The 20,360-nt window shown below is 36.2% G+C and overlaps 1 protein-coding gene across 2 annotated transcripts; it reads right to left on the bottom strand.

The window, feature by feature from the left end:
- Window positions 1–3,327: 3,327 nt before the first annotated feature.
- Window positions 3,328–19,651, bottom strand: LOC128861608 (uncharacterized). Of its 2 annotated transcripts, XM_054099869.1 has the most exons (9): window positions 19,482–19,651; window positions 19,069–19,393; window positions 11,522–12,006; window positions 10,802–11,443; window positions 10,511–10,738; window positions 7,732–7,959; window positions 7,437–7,673; window positions 7,141–7,359; window positions 3,328–3,611 (listed from the first exon to the last, which is right to left on the bottom strand). In XM_054099869.1, exons 1-9 carry the CDS (start codon window positions 19,540–19,542, stop codon window positions 3,559–3,561), a joined length of 2,478 nt encoding a protein of 825 aa, XP_053955844.1. In that variant the 5' UTR covers window positions 19,543–19,651; the 3' UTR covers window positions 3,328–3,558. The 2 variants fall into 2 exon arrangements, with proteins under 2 accessions (XP_053955844.1, XP_053955835.1); XM_054099860.1 differs by having other exon boundaries at window positions 10,802–12,006; window positions 19,482–19,650.
- Window positions 19,652–20,360: the final 709 nt, after the last annotated feature.

Genomic DNA, 20,360 nt, shown 5'->3' with positions numbered 1-20,360 from the left:
ATATGGTTTAGAACAGAAAATATATGGTTTTCATATTATTTATTTCTTTATTCTTTATTCAAGCGCTTTGGCATAAACAATATTTTTTGTTTCTCTATTTGTTTTTGAGTAAATATAAAATATGAATTGAAAATCAGGAAAAAAGAAGATTGTTTTTAAATTTCAAATCAACGCATATGAATAAACAATCGTCTTTTTTCCTGATCATCCATGAATTTTTCGTTTCAATTTATATGTTTTATTAAGCATTGGAGCTTTTTTAACCATTTTCCATTTATATTTTTCAAAAAAAAAAACCAAAAAAAATTGTTTTTTCCACGAACACATAATTTCATTCGGATTTCACATTAAATTCTCAAATTTCGTAAGAAATTATTCACTGTTCCAAAATCCACTCCAACAAAATTCACAAACAATTTTTACATGTTGCACTTACGTTTTTTCCTTATGGCATCCAAATCAGAAAGAAATATTGACACATTGTAACTCACACTGCCAATTTGACAGTTCAGTTCCGCCCCAAGCGTTAAAAAAGTAAGCGACATTATGGCTGGCTCAAAAGAACGCTGTACCCGTTGCCACTGCTCCGAATTACAACCAAACTTTACGAAACCCATTTTCAATACTTACTTAACAATGTGCATAAGTTTGGTTTAATTCGGTGCAAAGACACGGCGGGTCCACGTTTTGGCATATATTTCGAGACCTAGTCATCAATAGGTATGAAAATTACCCCGTATTAAAGCACTTATCAACAGCTTTCATTTGATACCCATATTGTACATACACAGCCAAAGGTCACCCGGGTCCACGTTTGACCTATATCTCGAGACCCCAGTCACGTAGCGGCATGAAAAATACTCTGTACTAAAGCATTCACCAACAGCTTCCATTTGATATCCATATTGTACAAACACATTCTACGTTCCACGTTTTGGTCTCTATCTCGAGACCCTAGTCACCGAGCGGCATGAAAAATACTCTGAACTAAAACATTCACCAACAGCTTCCATTTGATATCCATATTGTACATACACGTCCGAAGGTTACCCGGTACCACGTTTTGACCTATATCTCGAGACCCTATCTACCAATAGGTATCCAAACTATACGGAAACCATCTTCAATACCTACTTAACAATGTGTGTAAGTTTGGTTTAATTCGGTGCAAAGACACGGCGGGTCCACGTTTTGGCATATATTTCGAGACCCTAGTCATCAATAGGTATGAAAATTACCCCGTATTAAAGCACTTATCAACAGCTTTCATTTGATACCCATATTGTACATACACAACCAAAGGTTACCCGGGTCCACGTTTTGACCTATATCTCGAGACCCCAGACACGGAGCGGCATGGAAAATACTCTGTACTAAAGCATTCACCAACAGCTTCAATTTGATGACCATATTGTACAAACACATTCTAGATTCCACGTTTTGGTCTCTATCTCGAGACCCTAGTCACGGAGCGGCATGAAAAATACTCTGAACTAAAGTATTCACCAACAGCTTCCATTTGATACCCATATTGTACATACACGTCCGAAGGTTACCCGGGTCCACGTTTTGACCTATATCTCGAGACCCTATCTACCAATAGGTATTCAAACTATACGGAAATCATCTTCAATACCTACTTAACAATGTGTGTAAGTTTGGTTGAATTCGGTTCAAAGACACGCCGGGTCCACGTTTTGGCATATATTTCGAGACCCTAGTCATCAATAGGTATGAAAATTACCCCGTATTAAAGCACTTATCAACAGCTGTCATTTGATATCCATATTGTACAAACACATTCTAGGGTCCACGTTTTGGTCTCTATCTCGAGACCCTAGTCACGGAGCGGATGGAAATACTCTGAACTAAAGCATTCACCAACAGCTTCCATTTGATACCCATATTGTACATACACATCCGAAGGTTACCCGGGTCCACGTTTTGACCTATATCTCGAGACCCTATCTACCAATAGGTATTCAAACTATACGGAAATCATCTTCAATACCTACTTAACAATGTGTGTAAGTTTGGTTGAATTCGGTGCAAAGACACGGCGGGTCCACGTTTTGGCATATATTTCGAGACCCTAGTCATCAATAGGTATGAAAATTACCCCGTATTAAAGCACTTATCAACAGCTTTCATTTGATACCCATATTGTACATACACAACCAAAGGTTACCCGGGTCCACGTTTTGACCTATATCTCGAGACCCCAGTCACGGAGCAGCATGGAAAATACTCTGTACTAAAGCATTCACCAACAGCTTCAATTTGATGTCCATATTGTACAAACACATTCTAGGGTTCACGTTTTGGTCTCTATCTCGAGACCCTAGTCACGGAGCGGCATGAAAAATACTCTGAACTAAAGCATTCACCAACAGCTTCCATTTGATACCCATATTGTACATACACATCCAAAGGTTACCCGGATCCACGTTTTGACCTATATCTCGAGCCCTATCCACCAATAGGTATCCAAACTATACGGAAACCATCTTCAAGACCTTCTTAACAATGTGTGTAAGTTTGGTTTAATTCGGTGCAGACACGGCCGGTTAGCGAACACACACAAAAAGTTGACTTTATTTTATATATAAGATTTTTTTCAGTTTGTGTCCGAAAAATCCAAATATCTTACGGAACCCTATTTTGTTCCAAAATAAAATGTAATCCATGTTACTCCTGGATAATGTAGTTTTCGAATGGTGAAAGAATTTTTAAAATCGGTCCAGTAGTTTTTGAGCCTATTCGTTACAAACAAACAAACAAACAAAGTTTTCCTCTTTATAATATTAGTATAGATATCCTTATAGCATAGCAAATCGACCGTTCGACAGTTAAACGTTTGTTAAGGTTAAAGAAAAGCTACATGAAAATGTTCAGCCTTTAGCTGCTGTACAAATACGTTTGTAAATGTAAAAATAAATTCATATCGCCAATAAAAACAAATATTCTATTATTATTAAACAACGGTCGACCTAACCTTTCCTATATTTCCGGTAGGCTTATCGTGTTAAGCTTCCTCATCTCCTTAAAAGTTTGAAATTTAACCGCCTGGGTTTAACTGACTTAAAATGCATTCGCGTATGCAATTTTACTTTCAATAACAATTTACGGTCAGATCAGGCAAAGTGGGTGCGGAATGAATTGAGCTTCCAGCTCTCTCAAGGGATATTCTCACTCAACCGATTTATGGAATTATTAGAGGGATCACTTCAGCTTCGGTGCGCTCTCGAAACGTCGCAAGCGAATTAAATTTAAGTATAACTAAATTTCAAAGAACTTTCAAGTAAGCATTTAATTTGTTCTACATAATTTGAATATATGTATTTTTTATTTGGAAATGATTTCTTAAAAATTGCACACTTCCTTTTGATCCATCTGGTCCATAGCAGAATATGATATATGTATAATTGTTAGTTAACCAATAGATAGACGTACGCTCGATATTATTGGCTGATCGGTTCTACTTTGTAGGGAAAACAATGTAGTTAACTTATTTTATTGCTTCATTATCAATCGCGCAATGATATACACAAACATTTTTCATATATCTTCAGGATACCACCTTGTAACAAATGCTGGCCTTCTTTGTTCAACTGAAAGAGAAATTAAATAAGCAATTAATTACTGGTACGTACGTTGGGTAAAAGAAAATATAATAAAATAAAATAAAGTAAAATGAAACGAAATAAAATAAAATAAAATTTAAATAATTTTAAAAAATAGTAAATAGAATAAAACAAAGCAAGAAATAAAATAAAATAAGTTATAATGAAATAAGTTATAGTTGAAAAAAAAAATAAATAAAAATAGGTTTAAACCAAATAAAAAAAAAATTAAAAGCAAAAAAAAAAAAAAATGAAGTAAAGAATTAAAATAAAATAAACTAAAAAAACAAAATAAAACATAATAAAGGAAAAATGGAATTAAACAAATTAAGAAAATAAAGTAAATTATGGTGAAATAAAATAAAGTCGAAAATAAATAAAACAGAAACAGAACAAAACCAAATAAAATAAAAAACTATATAAAAATAAAGATAGAATAAAATAAAATAACGGAAAATTATATAAAAGAATCAAAGTATAATAATCGGTCTATTTATAAGTTCGTGCGGTTTTACAACAGATGGCGTAACTTGATTATTATTCCATCGATCCACATTTCCAAACATTCATTGGAGAGCTACTGTCGTAAGGCACAAACGTCAGTATAAGTTTTTTATTTGAAGCGTAAACAACAATATTTTTACCACACTTGAAAATGTCGAATTTCGTGCCAAATAATGTGTTTTTGCGGGGAATTCTTCTTCATTATTTTAATATGAAGAAAAAAGCAGCCGAAAGTCATCGTATCTTGGTGGAAGTTTATGGTGAGCATGCTCTATCTGAGCGAACGTGCCAGAAGTGGTTTGCACGCTTTAAAAGTGGTGATTTTGGCTTGGAAGACGAAGAACGCGAGGGTGCGCCGCCAAAGTTCATGGATACCGAATTGGAGGAATTGCTCGATCAAGATCCGGCTCAAACGCAAGAAGAGGTTGCAAAAACTTTGGGAGTTGATCAATCAACCATTTCCAAACGTTTAAAAGCCATGGGAATGATCCGAAAGGTAGGCCATTGGGTGCCGTATGAATTGAAGCCAAGAGACGTTGAACGCCGTTTTATGGCATGCGAACAACTGCTTCAACGGCACAAAAGAAAGGGTTTTTTGCATCGAATTGTGACTGGCGATGAAAAGTGGGTCCATTACGACAATCCAAAACGTCGGGCAACGTATGGATACCCTGGCCATGCTTCAACATCGACGTCGGCGCAGAATATTCATGGCCTGAAGGTTATGCTGTGTATCTGGTGGGACCAGCTGGGTGTTGTGTATTATGAGCTACTGAAACCGAATGAAACGATTACGGGGGATGTCTACCGACGACAATTGATGCGTTTGAGCCGAGCACTGCGAGAAAAACGGCCGCAATACGCCGATAGACACGACAAAGTTATTTTGCAACATGACAATGCTCGGCCACATGTTGCACAAGTGGTCAAAACATACTTAGAAACGCTCAAATGGGATGTCCTACCCCACCCGCTGTATAGTCCAGACCTTGCGCCATCCGATTACTATCTCTTCCGATCGATGCAACATGGCCTGGCTGACCAGCACTTCCGTAATTACGATGAAGTCAAAAAATGGATCGATTCGTGGATTGCGGCAAAACCGACCGAATTTTTCTCAAAGGGAATCCGTGAATTGCCAGAAAGATGGGAAAAAGTAGTAGTAAGCGATGGACAATATTTTGAATATTAAATTTGTAACCATTTTACGTCAATAAAGTTTCAAATTTCGAAAAAAAACCGCACGAACTTATTCATAGTCATAAAAAGACAAAAAAACGTGAAATAAAATAAAGATGAAAAAATAAAAGAAGATTAAACTAATTAAAAAAAAAGAGGTTGTCTATAAAGTCGGTTTACTGAAGATAGTTGAACGTGACAACGTCATAAGAAAATACTGATGCAATGGTTGCATTTTTCAAAAGAAAATTTTAATTTTATTTGTTTGATAGACGTTTTGTATGGGTATAGAGAAGGAGGTAAATGGAATCGCAATAAAATTGATCAAGTTACATTTATTTGTACGCATAAATACAATTATGTCAATCTTTTGTTGACAATGTACATAGCGGTTCTGCAAAATGAGTCGTCGTTCAAAACAATTTAGAACAATTTTTCATAAAATTCTTCGTTCAGAAAACCATTTTAAATTTACAAAATACTTGAATAAAATTTATTGTTTCAATTTCTGCTCGACTGTTAAAAATTAATTTTTGATTTTATTATTTTATAATAATACATTTTGTTGTTCAATTACTTAATTATTTGTGCAAATTTAATTGTAATTTGTTGTAAAAAGAGTTGTGTACATCAAATTCAGTTATGCTCTCTGTTTCTTTTAATAAAACTTTGCTCACTTGCTAACCTGTTGGCGATTCGCGTTCAACTACTGAATACTATAAAATTAGAAATGTGCCAGTCTATGAATGGAATGATGCATTGTTGCGCTCTTAATCTCTTTGCTGCTCATTTATTGCATATAAAAGCGATAGTTCGCATGTTTGTTGTTAATTTGTTTATTCATTTTTAAGTGAGTAAAAGCGCGCACTCATTTAACTCTTGGAACAAAGTTCGTTATACACATACGTACATATGTGCATACAGGCATGTGTATGTGTGTATGTAGTTTCCCATAGGCTTTCAATTAGGAGAGAGCCAGATGTCGAACGTTGCCGAACGCGTGGGCCGATTGTGCTTCTTTGTCGTTCATTCCGCGCTTCCGCTTGCAGTGCAAGCCTCAGAGCAAGGTAACGCCGCATGAGTAAGGTAATGCCGCATTTTTTGGTGCGTGCAGCCGGCTCCATCGAATTATAAGACGTTGTCACGTCAAAATCAAAATATAATAAAACAAAGTAAAATCATTTAAGAAAATAAAATATAATTAAAAAAGTAAAGTTGAGAGAAAATAAAATATAAATAGATTAAAATAAAATATAATAAACAAGATTAGATAAAAAATAAAAATAGAATAGAAGAATAGAATAAAAATTACAAAAAAAAAAAAAACACCAAAATAGAATAAAATGAAATAAAAAAATTAAATTACAAAAATAGCTAATTAAAGGGGAAAAATAAAAATAGAGTAAAATAATATAAAAAAATCGACGTAGAACAAAACAAAGTAAAAAACTAAAACAAAGTAAAATATAATTAAATAAAATAGTGTTGGAAAAAAATAAAATAAAATGAAATAAAGAAAGGTAATATAAAACAAATCTGAATCGAGAAAAAAATTAAATTAAATAAAGGTAAATAAATAAAAACACAAATAGAATAAAATAAAATTAAATAAAGAAAAATAATATAAAAAAGATAAATACAGAGTAAAATAAAATGAAATGGAATAAAATAAAACAAAGTAATGGAAAATAAAAATAAAATAAATAGAATTAAAATAAAATAAAGCAAAATATGAAAATATGAAAGCAAAATAATGAAACAAAATAAAACATATTAAAATGGAATATAATAATAAACACCGAATTTAATTAATTTAAAGTAATTGGAAACTTACCGCATTTAGGAAAATCATAGTCCCAACCAAATCCAGTACAGCTTAAATATCTCTTCTGGCTGCCATTTTTACAACGACAATAAATATAGGAGTCTTTCGGCATCCAGCTGTCATTGAAATAATAGTCGATATCTAACCATTTCGACTGAGAATATCCATAATAAAAACATTTCATTGAATTCTTATGGCTTAAAACATAATCTAGACTGCAAGCTGGAACTATGGAAAAGTGAATGTGGGGGAGTGAGAAAACAAGGAGTAGTATAATTTGGTTAAATGAAAAAGAAAAAACTCACTGCATTTCGGCCAGTCATTATCCCCCTCATGACTCCAACGAAACGAATTACAAACTGTGCGATATGCACCTTGCAACTGATAACCGTTGATGCAATTGAATCTAATTTGACTATTTTGCGCATAAAGCGTACTTGATGTAGTAGTTATTTCTTTATACGAGTTTGTTTTTGAATCGTAGGATTTACAAACAAGTGGATGACCACATTTGGGTAAAAGGTGTCCTCGACATGATTTCACTGACAGGAAAATTGTGATAAAAAATATGCGAAAAATTGTAATTTAAGGTTAATATACCGCATTTGGGCGTAATATTGTCCCAGCCAGTTCCGGTGCATGTTGAACGATATTCGCCTTCCAGTTTATAGCCATGACCGCAATTGAATTCGACATAAGAATCTTTCCTCAAAAGTTGATTCCAATAATATTCCCCAGATTCCATGTAGGATCTCGTGTTTGAATTGTAAACTACACAGCTGAGCCCTCCCTCGCACCTTTCCAAGGCGTTCAAATGGCAATATTTAACTGAAAATGATTTTTTTACTTTTATTTCTTAAAGCCATATTTGTCAAACGGTCGCTTTTCTAATACCAAAAGGTGCTGCACGTGGTAAGCGAAAAACAATCTCTTTCAGACAAAATTAATCCGATTTTGGATTTTTATCATTTTTGAGTTCGCACTAAGAGTTCAACAACTGAAAATCACCCATATTTTACAACAAAATGGTATCACATTGGAGGAACTTTTCCCAATTGGGGCTTTTCGGCAGATCACGCGCGACTATTTGGTAATCTTTATTACCTTTACATATGTTTGTATGCTTCATAGAAAAAACTATTGATCGGTATATCGAACCATCCCATGCGTGCATTAGAAATGGATTCAATTGTGCGAAAACCTTAGAGTTGTTGGGAAACTATTTCGGTAACGAGGGGCATGAACGCTTCATAAGAGGTAATGAGTCTATCGAGGAGGCGGACGTAGTGGCAGGCCGTCGACATCGCAAAATTGAACTGAAAAAACATCAATAAAGTGAAAGAAAAATTGATCAATAACCGCAAGTTAACCATCACAGAGCTGGTAGAAGACTTGAACATTGCTTATGAATCCGTTCAGGACATTGTAGTGCATGATTTGAGTTGCTGCAAAGTTAATCTCAAAGGATTAAATTTCACTTGACTAGACGTAGACTTGAATTCCACGCAAAAAAGAGGCAGCGTCGATATCGCCAAAGACATGATTTTCAGGGTTGATTGCGGCCCAATGATCATTCAACGCATCTTAACTGGAGACAAGACGTGGGTTTATGATTACGAAATGCAATAAAGATATCAGGCGAGTTAGTGGAGAGCTTTGAATAAACGGATGAACCGAGACAAAAAACAAACCACGTTATTTTCAGTCAAAAAAAGAAAGCAATGCTTACGATATTTATGGATTACAACGGTACTGGACACCACAAATTTCTGTCAAAAGGTCAGATAATAAGCGTCATAATTTGGGCGTTATGAGATGTCAATGTGAAGCAATTCGCCAAGAAAGAAAGAGTTTGTGGGAAAACAATTCCTGAATTTTGCACCTCGTGATAACGCACCGCCGCACAGACTTTCATTATCCGTGAATTTTTGATAAACAACGAAACAAATACCATCCAACAGCCATCGAATTCACCTGATAAGGTTTTTATATTTGATCGAATCAAGAAACCACTGCGGGGAACGCGTTTTAAGAGCCAAAAGGAAGTAATGGAAAAATCGAAGACAGCTCTGTTGGCTATACCGCAAATAGAGTTGCAGAAATGTTTCGAGAGCTGCATCAATCACTGGCATAGGTGCGTTGCAGTTGATGGGGAATACTTTGAAGGCAGTAATTTCACCTTTGAGGAAGAAACTTGCGTTTTGAAATTTCTGAATTCTTTACATTCCGGGAACTTTTTGATGAAGGTCATCACTAGATAAAAATACTGTTTATTGTTCTGAACTGTAATATTTTCAAAGTAGAAATCTGGCAGTTCAATTATGTAGAATACTATGTCTTTAAATACTTCAGCAATCATCTATCTATTAAAACTTTTTCTCTCGTGCAATGCCAAAGCAATATATACATATCCGTCTGAGCAGCCATTCCCTCGTACGCCTGTACGCTAGCTGCGAATTTTGTTACCTCTTAAAGCAGTGAACCTTAGGCTTCTGCCAAGACTACTGACAGGACATAGCTGGTTGGCAACGCACAGCATTCAAGTGGAAACCCTGATAGAGAGCGGCAACTAAAAAGCCACAACCAACAGAACAAAGGGAAAGTTTGTTGTTATTAAATCTTACTTTTGATGGAGAACTTTACAATTTCAAGGGACGGAAATATATTTTCTGGCAAAACTACGAATATATTCCGTCTATATGTGGTCACTTATTAGCAAATTGGTCGAACCTAACCTAATAAAGGAAATTCCAATTAATTCATTTCCTGTAGCTTAGTTGATGTAGCTCCTCCTCCTATTTGTGGTGTGCGTCTTGAAGTTGTTCCACAAATGAAGGGACCTACAGTTTAAAGCCGACTCCGAACGGCAAATGATTTTTTTGTGAGGACATTTTCTATGGCAGAAATACACTCGGAAGCTTGCGATTGTAAACGTACATCGGAATGGTAGTCACGCACGAACTCATACGGCTCCGCTGCCGCCTGTATAAAGAGACGTTTTGCTATAGAAAAACGTTACAGTATCTTCGCCAAAGATGTATTGTCTCTGCTGAATGTTCCTTTAGTTATACAGTTCCGGAGCATCACTTCTCCGAGTGCCATGTCCATCAGGCAGCTGAGAAGAGAACACACATATCTGTACGAAAACAACATCGTTAAAAGGAAAAGGCTATGAATGATGGATTTTGTTTAGTCATGTTAGAGTAATTATAATATTAAAAAAAAAGAAATATTCGCTGTGAAAAGCGCAAAATACAAAAAATAACTCGTTCTCTAGAATAGATTCGCAAGTATAATATTTCCACTTCTGGGCGCGTTTCTTGTGCTTCTTTTTGGCGATTTTTTTCCAGAGAAAAGTTTTCTTCCACACTAAACTTACTGCATTGGGGCAAGGGCTGTGCCCAGCCACTCTCCGTACATATTCTGCTTCTGAAACCTTCCAACTCATAGCCTTCTCTGCATTTAAAATCAATTTGAGTGTGTTTCTCCACTTTACTCTCCGTAAAACTCGGTGTTATGAAAATTTGTGAGTTCGAATTTGGTCTTTTATATAAACATCCGAATTGTGATGTGCATTGAGCTAAAAAGTCCACTTCACAAGCAATCGCTATTGGAAGAAGAATACTAAGATTAGAAATACGCTGGGTAAAACATTCATCCAAAAACTCACCGCATTTTGGCTTATTATGAAGACTCCATCCACGCTCAGTACAGGTTATGCGTTTCGCACCTTCTAACTCATACCCTTTGCTGCAACTAAATGTTATATGGGAACCTTCTTCAGCAGATATGCGCCGATTGGTGTTACTTAAATGTGTCGAGTTGGGGTTCGAAATTTCACAAATTAGCGGAAGAGCGCATTCGCCAAAATTACACTTACTTTTGGCGGCTGCAACAGGTCTGAGCAAAGTTGTAGTGAGAGGTGTAGTTTGTAAGGTGGTAGATACGGTGTCGAATTTTGGTGGCGTTGATGGCCCGGATTTTGAAGTGTAAGATACCTGTTTATCGAGATGTGTTGGACGCTTAGCTGGATTACCATTGTAATTTGTTGTATTATGAATCTGTGTTTGATGCGTTTGCGATAGTGGAATGTTTACGTCCGTAGTCGTAAATATAGGTTCAGATGTGTTGCTTTTGGGACCCGCTATTTCATTTCCCGCTATTCCCGGTAGACGTCTAGTATTACTTATGCCCTGAGATATTTCTTCGGTATCTAGACTTATACGTGCATCTATTTCAACAGCTGTTGTATTAAGGTGTAGTGGGATATTCGGCCTATTGATTCCTACTTTGGCTTCCTGAGTATTATCGACTATGTGATTCGAGATGTTGTTTGTATTAGTTGAGTTTTCGTAAACTTTCTGTGCTTTTTGCTGTACATTATACAAACCGTTGGTGAAATTTTTAATTGTAGTTGTTATAGGTTCTGGTTGACTCGTTATTGATTCGGAAGCGAATTGGTCTTTATTGGTTGTAATATCTATCATATCTATGTCACTGTCTTCAACTTCGATAGGCATTTCAAGAATAGGTATAATAGTTGTTGTGGTTGTACTTATTCCGCTCGTTGTAACATTTTTAGCATTAGGAATTGTCGGCGGTCTTAATGTTGTTGTGACCGCTTCTGGAGCAACTCTATTTGTTTCACACAACTCTGGGTTTTCATCGGTTTCATCCCAACACTCCACTTTTCCATTACAAACAGCATTCAGCGGTACGCATGCACCATAATCACATTTAAATTGTTTTTCCGTACAGGTCATCGCTTTGCATAACCGAGCGGTTTCATCGCTGCCATCGTCACAATCGCGTATGCCATTGCATTTACCGTCTACACTAATACAAAGACCTGACCAGCACTTCATTTGGCCCCAACTGCAAGCGATAAATGACAAATTAATATTTAAGTATCTGGCATTATCTGAGATTTATGTCACGTCCTAGTTTTAACCACTTCACCCAAGAAAGCAAAAAAATTTCGCCTATGGTTTGTCAATAAAATCTTTCGAAATACTAAAATATTTAAATCATTTGTAATTCTTTAACTAAAGCCAACTTATTGAATTCGGAGAGCTTTTCAAACTTATTTCATTAACTTACTACGTAGCAGTAAAATTTTTAAACCTACCAAAGCAAACAAAAACAAAACAAATGTTAAATAAGTGTTTTTAACTATCTATGGTCGGCTTCGTTTGAATATATGATTTGATATACCGTTATCTCACTGAGTTGAAACACACGCATAAATCATCAATCAGTCATAAAATGATGCAAAGTGAGATTTCTTGATCAAAATTTCAAATCGTAAGCAGTTAACCCTAGAACACACACCCGGGTACAAATGTATCCACTTCAACTTTGAAGTATTGTAACTTTTGAACCGCTATACCTCTATACCGCTAACTTCGGATCTAGAAAGATTATTTAGTTTTGAGTTCAAATTCAAAATTTGAACCAGATCGGACCATTGGTTCAGGAGCTACAGCCTTCCAAACACATTATATACGTAAACACACACCCGGGATACGTTTGTACCCCAATAATAAAAATCCTCATAATAATCAAAAAAAAAACATTTTTTATATTATTTTTTTATTTCAAAAATTAAAAATATTCATTTCACACATTATATTATTGACTTTTATTATACAAATTATAAAAATGCATTTTATATCTAAGGAAAATCATGGCAAATAGAGCAATTTGTTGATGTGACCGAATGTTCAAGACACATTGGCTTCTTACATTTGGCGCACAGCTTTCTGGTTTTTCTACGGCGTTTTTCCTCTTGTGCGTAACATAAATAGCTAGATCCGGACACAGGTTTTGGCGTGCGCGCTGCGGCAGATGTTGATGCTGTTGTTGACACCACTGATTCCAGCGGTCGGTTGAAATATGCTTCAATAGCAATTTTAGTCGAAAAATTTCGCGTCACTTGACGATTTATGGCTCTGGCTTCAATAATGGGCATACAAAATGCTTCAGCCAAGCTGCACAGGATCTGCTTACGCTTGTTGTTTGTTCTCCAAGGCAACATAGGGTTATTCAAATCGTAGACAATGTAGGCTGCAAGAGCTGTAATGTGCAACATGTTGAAGAACATCGCTAGTGGCCATCGTTTTGTTTGTCTTTGTGTTGGATATTCCGCAAACATTTGGTCCATTCGATCATCAACACCACCTTTGGTACGATTATAATATTCAATTATTTCAGGTTTCCCACTGTCAGCTATTTCAGCATCATTATGCATGGTCGAAAGCAAAATTACTGCTTTATTTTTTTTGGGAACATAAGAGCACATTGTCACATTATTTTTGAAGCCAAATGTCGTTGAACCAATTGTCCTGTTTTTGTTCTGCTTCATTTCTTGAGGAATATATGATTTGTTTTTGCGCAAAGTTCCAACGATCGTGAGTTTCCAGGTGAGAAGCAGTTTTGCAACTGGCAAGGTCGTAAAAAAATTGTCCATTGTAATGTTTCGGCCACTTTCTTGGTATTTGGTAGACAAATCCTTCACCACTCGTTCGCCTTGGTTCGTTTCCCTACCAGTTTCTGCTTGGCCAGTATATATTTGTCCATGCAGTGGATATGCATTTGTGGCATCGCAAATCCTCCAAACCTTGACACCATATTTAGCAGGTTTTGACGGTATGTACTGCGTAAACCGTGTGCGTCCACGGTAAGGAAATAATTGTTCATCAATCGTCAAGCATGAGCTGGGCTTGTAATGTGCAGCAAGATTATTGTTCATCATCGTCCACAACTCACTGATCGATGCTGCTTTATCAGTTAGTAAGCGTGTTGCACGAGTGTTTTTATCGTCAAATCTTAGGAACCGCAATATCGAACAGAAACGGTTGACTCCCATTGTGGCGCGATATAAAGGATAGTTTTTGACGCTCCATAAATCTCGAACATGTTCTCCATTGCTATGGTTCGCACCAGTCATAATAAGTATGCCAAAAAATGCATACAGCTCTGTTATTGACACAGGCGTCCTTGACTTAGGAGTTGTGTTTGGATGCGCATTGTTGTAAGCATTATAAGTTTCTTTTGCTAACTTATTTGTGTGGCGCATAATTATATCAGCCATTTCAACGTTCATGAAACATTTGAATGTTTGCTCTATTGACAACATTTCAGTGCATCTAGCTGGTCCAGAACGTTCTCTTATAATATTTTGTCTGAGTACCTGACGACTTACATTTGGTTATTTCACCCACTCAGTACCATCACGTGCAACAAATTTTTCGCCACTAGCAGGTAATTCATTATTTTCTTCTACTTCTTCTTCTTCATCGTCTTCTTCATCATCCTCATAGTCCGCATAATCAGGTAATACATCTGCGGCACTTTGCGGCAGTTAGCCTGCATAATAAAAAAAATTAGTATATGTTTACATTGTTGCTTATTTTACATTTTTTACCTTCTATATGCTGCACTTGATAAATATTCGTTTCTTCTTGAAGTCATTTCGTATCCAGTTATTTATAGTTTCAGTTATATTTATTTTCACTTATATTTTCACTTCTTACACTTTTGAGCACCAAAACAATAATGAAAATATCAACAGGCAGCATTTATAACAACACCTCGTGTGAAAAGAACCCTTGCAGCTGCATATAAAATACAAAAACTAGTTATACCAGTGTATTTGCTACCTACGTACCCATACCTTGCGCGACCTTTTTGCACATATCTTTTGAACCAGGTAGAATATTTCAATGAAATAAAAACCAAAATGTGTATTCGTTGTTACTCTACAAGTATATTATTATAAATTATATTATTTTGTTTTGCATTTATCAGGACAACAACAAAAACAAAAATCCACTGTTGCATGCCCTGACTTTATTTGCCCATATCGCTGGAACCAGTAGGAATATTCGAATGAAACAAAAGACAAAATACTTGTTATATATTAAAACATACATTTCAAAAAAAAAAATCATAGAAATCGGTAGAATAAGCATTAAAAAAACCGCAAAATAAGGTCTCGGGTACAAACGTATCCCGGGTGTGTGTTTACGTGGTATTTTCGGGGTGTGTGTTCTAGGGTTAATAAAGAACGCAAAAATGCCTGGAAAATGGATGGCAAATGTTTGAAGTTACTCTGTCGGTCTATTATAATTAGAAAATAAAATAATAAAAAAATAAGTAATTGGCACATAGTTCTGTTAGGTGTTTGGTCAGGCTACTCCTCCTATTTCTGGCGTGCCTTTTGTCGATTAATTTAAGTCTATGAATTGCAATCCTTAGAGGCTATGATGCAAAATTAGCTTAGAATTATTTATTATATATAGCTTAGAAGTATATATATATAATTGGCGCGTACACCCTTTTAGGTGTTTGCCCGAGCTCCTCCTATTTGTGGTGTGCGTCTTGATGTTGTTCCACAAATGAAGGGACCTACAGTTTCAAGCCGACTCCGAACGGCAGATATTTTTATGAGGAGCTTTTTCATGGCAGAAATACACTCAGTACATTTTGGTCTTTCACCGAGATTCAAACCAACGTTCTCTCTGTGAATTCCGAATGGTAGTTACGCACCAACCCATTCGGCTACGGCGGCCGCTTAGATTAAACCACTAATAAATTACACGTAATTACCATAAAAAGGGTAGAGGTTGCTAAGAGATCGCTGGGGAACATTAAATCGAATCCTTTCCAACAAATAGTGACAACCAATGACTCCAGTAATAATATGGTATTATGTGTAAAAGGCAGACACTGTATCTATAGACCTTCGAATTTCTAAAACCTTGAGACTTATAAGGATGAGACGAGCACAATATGATGGCATGGGATCAATAAAATTCAGAGCCCGAAGGGCATATTTGAGAATAATGTGTGCGAAAAGCTCGATTCTATTGATAGCTTGCTGACTGCTTGGTCTCCAAATACAAAAGTCATATCCTACCATAAATGAGACCTAACAAATGATGTATAAAGTAACTTGATGGTATAGGGACCAGAGAACTTAGTGGCGTTCCGTCTGGCGAAACCCAACATCGGGAAAGATTTTGAAGTAATATAATTTATATGGTTATTAAAAGAACATTTGTTATCAAAGATAACACCAAGGTCCTTAAACTCTCTCTAACACACTGCTGGACACAAGTCGAGATTCTGTACTTAGTACGCACAATGTTAGATGCTTTCGAGTAAGATATTTGAAAGTATATAGTTCAATAATTTCAGCGAAATACCTGAATTCAGGCACCACAAGTAAATCCTATCCATATCGGCTTGAAGTTTAATGGCATTCTCTTGAGTCTTGAGCGCTGAGAATATCTTTAGGTAATCAGCATAAAGCAAAAATTTAGCAAATGAGAAGCAACTTTTGATGTCCTTAATAAATAACGCAAATAAGAGCAGCCCCAAGATACTGCCTTGCGTAACACCAGAGGTGGCAGCAAAGTTAGTGTATGAAATTTCATCAATTGTTACAACACAACGTATTTTGCTCAAATAAAAGCTTGTCCATTGCAGAAAAGCAAAGTTAAAGTAAAAAAAAGCTAATTTTTTAATTAAGATTCTATGAGAAACTTCGCGCCGCATAACGAAACGTATCTGGCTCAACCAGCTCTCAGTGAGTGGGATGATGTGATATTCTGCGATGAGGCTAAAATCATGCTGTACGTACAACGATTGACCCAATATAATGTGGAGGCAGATATCAAAATTACTGGAAATATTAGGTCGACAGGGAAATTTGGCAAACTTTAAGTTATGGTGTGGGGATGCATATACAACATGGCAATGGGTGATTTGGTGTTTATAGAAGATAAGATGGATCCACAGCAATATCTGGGTATTCCACAATGCCACTTGACAAATAGTGCAACAAAATTCGGCTTCATTTTTGACAGCAAATCTTAGTTTAAAACGATGACCGGCCACTAGCTTTTGAGAGACTGTGCCTCGAAGATGGGGTGACAGTACAACAATAGACGTAGTAGCTGTAAGCAAGAAAAATCTAGGGAATCAGTCTGTTAACATCAGTATGATTGCGCAAATTTGGGTGCTCTACGGCATAGAATGCTAGGCGAATTCTCGATAGTGAACTTGAAAGAAATTGCAGAAAAGAAAATAGACAACATAAACAGATTCATAGGCAATTCAAGACGGTTCGACTAATAACAATTAGGGGTTCTACAAGTGGTGCTCCAAATTGGCATCTTTTGTGCTAATTGAGTCTAGGCTGTGTCCCTCAGACAACACCACCATCACCAGCACCACCACCAAGACTTTAAGGTGCTTAAATCCTAAAATATGCTTAAATCCTAAATGTTGCTGTGTTGAGAAAGCATTTTTGTTTTTTTAACTTCCGTGTGGTTTTGTTTTGCTGTGCTTATAGCATCTACAGCTAACCCGCAACACAGCTGAAATTTGGGTTTGAGTTCACAGTTCAGTCGCGGCGCAGTTTCAAATATTCTTTGCTGGTCTGCCGTGCCGACAAATCAATGATTTGATGTTTCTTCAAAAACTACGAGCCCACGGAATTTGCGCTTTTCGGCAACGGTGACGAGTGGGCGTGTACTATTTTTTATTTTTATTATTGTAATATTTTTTGTATTATTAGTTATATCGTGAAACCGACGCGAGTATAAATGTTACAATTTTTGGTAAGTAACTAAATTCTAAACTTATAAAATTACAGTCACAAAACAGGACGAGTCAAAGCATTGTAGTACTATTTTTTTGTTTTTTACTGTAAAGCCTTCAAATATTTTCTATTACTCTGCATTGTAATAAAATTTATCAATTACTTCTAAGTATTAATAAATTTAAAAAAAATGCTGTTTCTGTATAAATTCAGACCACTAAGCGAGATTTTTGAACAGAAACCGGAAAAAATATATATGAATGGGAAACATTCCGACTTCCTTATCTGCACGAAAGAGTGCACATAAATATTGCATGTAAATATGTACATACATACATATGTGTATATATGTATATAAAGGGTCTTTCAAAAGGCGCACCAGGATGATGTTATAAAAAAAGAGTTGTAAAATTAGTTTAAGTTTCACTGTTTTTATGCAAAATACGGCGCTTATAAATTATTTCTGAAAAATGACGTCATTGAAATGCCTGCCATGGGCACGTCTACAGGCTGTCATACGACAAGTAAAACTTTCAAGTACTCGCTCACACATTATCGCATTGAGTTCAGCAATCTCGAATGAATGAATGTTGTGTTTCAACTCTGAAATCTTCGCTTTCTAGATTGGCGCGATAGCCGCTTACGCGAATTTGGCTCTGAAATCGTTGTTGACTAATTCCCATAGACTTTTCTTTTCAAACAACCTCACATAAATTAGTCTAGTCGATCGCATGATCTAGGAGGTCAGTTTATTTCACCATTGCGTGAAATTCATCGACCGGCAAACTCGGATCGCAATAGTGCAATATTTTCCTATTTTGTGTAACTTTTGGCTCCCTTCTGTTGTTCGTCGTATGTCTATTCCCGCAAGCTTAGGCCACAAAAAATCGTCGATCAGTTAACTATAGCGTTGTGCATTGACATTTTCATACGCTGTACAGTTTTTGGTCTGCTCGACAGAACCAGTTTCTTGAAAATGTTTCGTCAACCTTTGAATTGTCGACTCATTCGGATGATTATTTTCACCAAAAAAACCACTAATTATATTGCTAAAGAAGATCAATTAATTTGAATATTTTGGAGACCGTTAATTTTAACGCGTTGTTCTATCGTGCAAAATTCTACATCTGTCCACTCGACAAATGTCAAAGATGCTATCAAAAAAAGGTACCATCTATGAGTTATTCATTACCGAAATCAGGGCGTCACTTTTGAAAGACTCTTCGGATTTGATAAGTTGTTCGAAAGTATTTCCGCGAAGAATAAAATCAATAAATTCTTATTTATTTTTATAAAAATGCAACCAAAACTTAGACGGATATTTTTACCCTGCACAATTAAGTTGATTTGTATTGTCGTCACTTTCATCAGGCGGTACTTCCTCACGTCGTTTGCGACACATCTCACTATTCTCATCTGACGAATCTGCACAATCGACTACACCATCACAGAGCTGTGTCAACGGTATACACGCACCGTAACCACAACGAAATGATAACGGTGTACATATCGCATTTTCGCAAGACTTTCTGGTCTCATCGGAGCCATCGTGACAGTGCTTGATGCCATCGCAGAGCACATTTATTGAGATGCAATCACCATTCAGACACTTCCACTCGCCATTCGCGACGGTGCAGTTAGTCGCGGACACCACTATTACGTACATGCAAAAAAAGAACAACAATGAAAAATATTTTAATGATAACCTTGTCAGGTCACAGATAGCCCGACCATTACGCACCACTTATAAAAGATCGGCACAGAGCGATGCTAAGAAGCAATAATATTTGAAGTCGTCGCATTTCTTTTAATTTTAAAAAAGAAATTTGCACTTATGATGACTTCTTAGTACGCCGCTCAACTACGATGTTCTGATTAAGCTGATGTAGTGCAAATCTGAAAACCGCGTTGCCTTATTTGCGCTGCTATGCATTGCACTGATAACATTGTTTGGAAAACCCGCTTCCTTCTTCTACATGCATATATGTATGTATGCACACAGACGCTGGGGATGCCAATTGTTGGGAAATTGCAACCGAATTCTTTAAATACCGCTAGAGTTGAGTGAAATAAAAAGTTCTCACAAAAATATGGGTGAAAAAGTTTAATTGGTTCTTGATATCTCAAGAGGTGCAGGTAGGTGAAATGTTTGAAGTACCAGTCTGACACTTCCCAAGTAGCACTAAAGTGCTGTTTTGATACCGTTATGAGACCTCCAATAGGAAGATATCTACAGGAATGGGATTTAGGATATCATGAAAAAATTACGGATATCATAAAAAAATTCGCAAATAAACATAAAGAGAGACTTCAGCAGCATATCAATGATGAAGCAGCCAAACTACTTGTAACTGATGACCTCACGAGAAGATTAAAAAGGACGAAACCGCATGATCTCTTTTCATAAAATTTTGTCTTTACTTGAGATGTTTTAATTTAATTAAATATATGTAAAATGAATTGCTTATTAGTTTTGTTAACTAGATTGCAATAGTAATAAAATTAAAAAAAAAAAAAAATGAAGGGCAGCATTGGGCTCCAGTGATGCCAATACAAGCAGTCCTTCGCACCCTTCCCTGTTTAATGATATTGTAGCCCTTGCGAAGAGCTTCTGACCATC

This window comes from Anastrepha ludens, chromosome 2, assembly GCF_028408465.1.
Source record: "Anastrepha ludens isolate Willacy chromosome 2, idAnaLude1.1, whole genome shotgun sequence".
Lineage (NCBI taxonomy): Eukaryota > Metazoa > Arthropoda > Insecta > Diptera > Tephritidae > Anastrepha > Anastrepha ludens.
Note: the sequence above shows the minus strand (reverse complement) of the source record. Positions and strands in the feature narration are given on the sequence as shown.

Coding starts and splice junctions, on each gene's coding strand:
- LOC128861608 (XM_054099860.1), bottom strand. CDS start 19,542: ATGCGACGACTTCAAATATTATTGCTTCTTAGCATCGCTCTGTGCCGA. Junction 19,394..19,481: donor GTGCCGATCTTTTATAAGTG/GTGCGTAATGGT, acceptor TGTACGTAATAG/TGGTGTCCGCGACTAACTGC. Junction 3,612..7,140: donor CTATGATTTTCCTAAATGCG/GTAAGTTTCCAA, acceptor TTTCTCTTTCAG/TTGAACAAAGAAGGCCAGCA.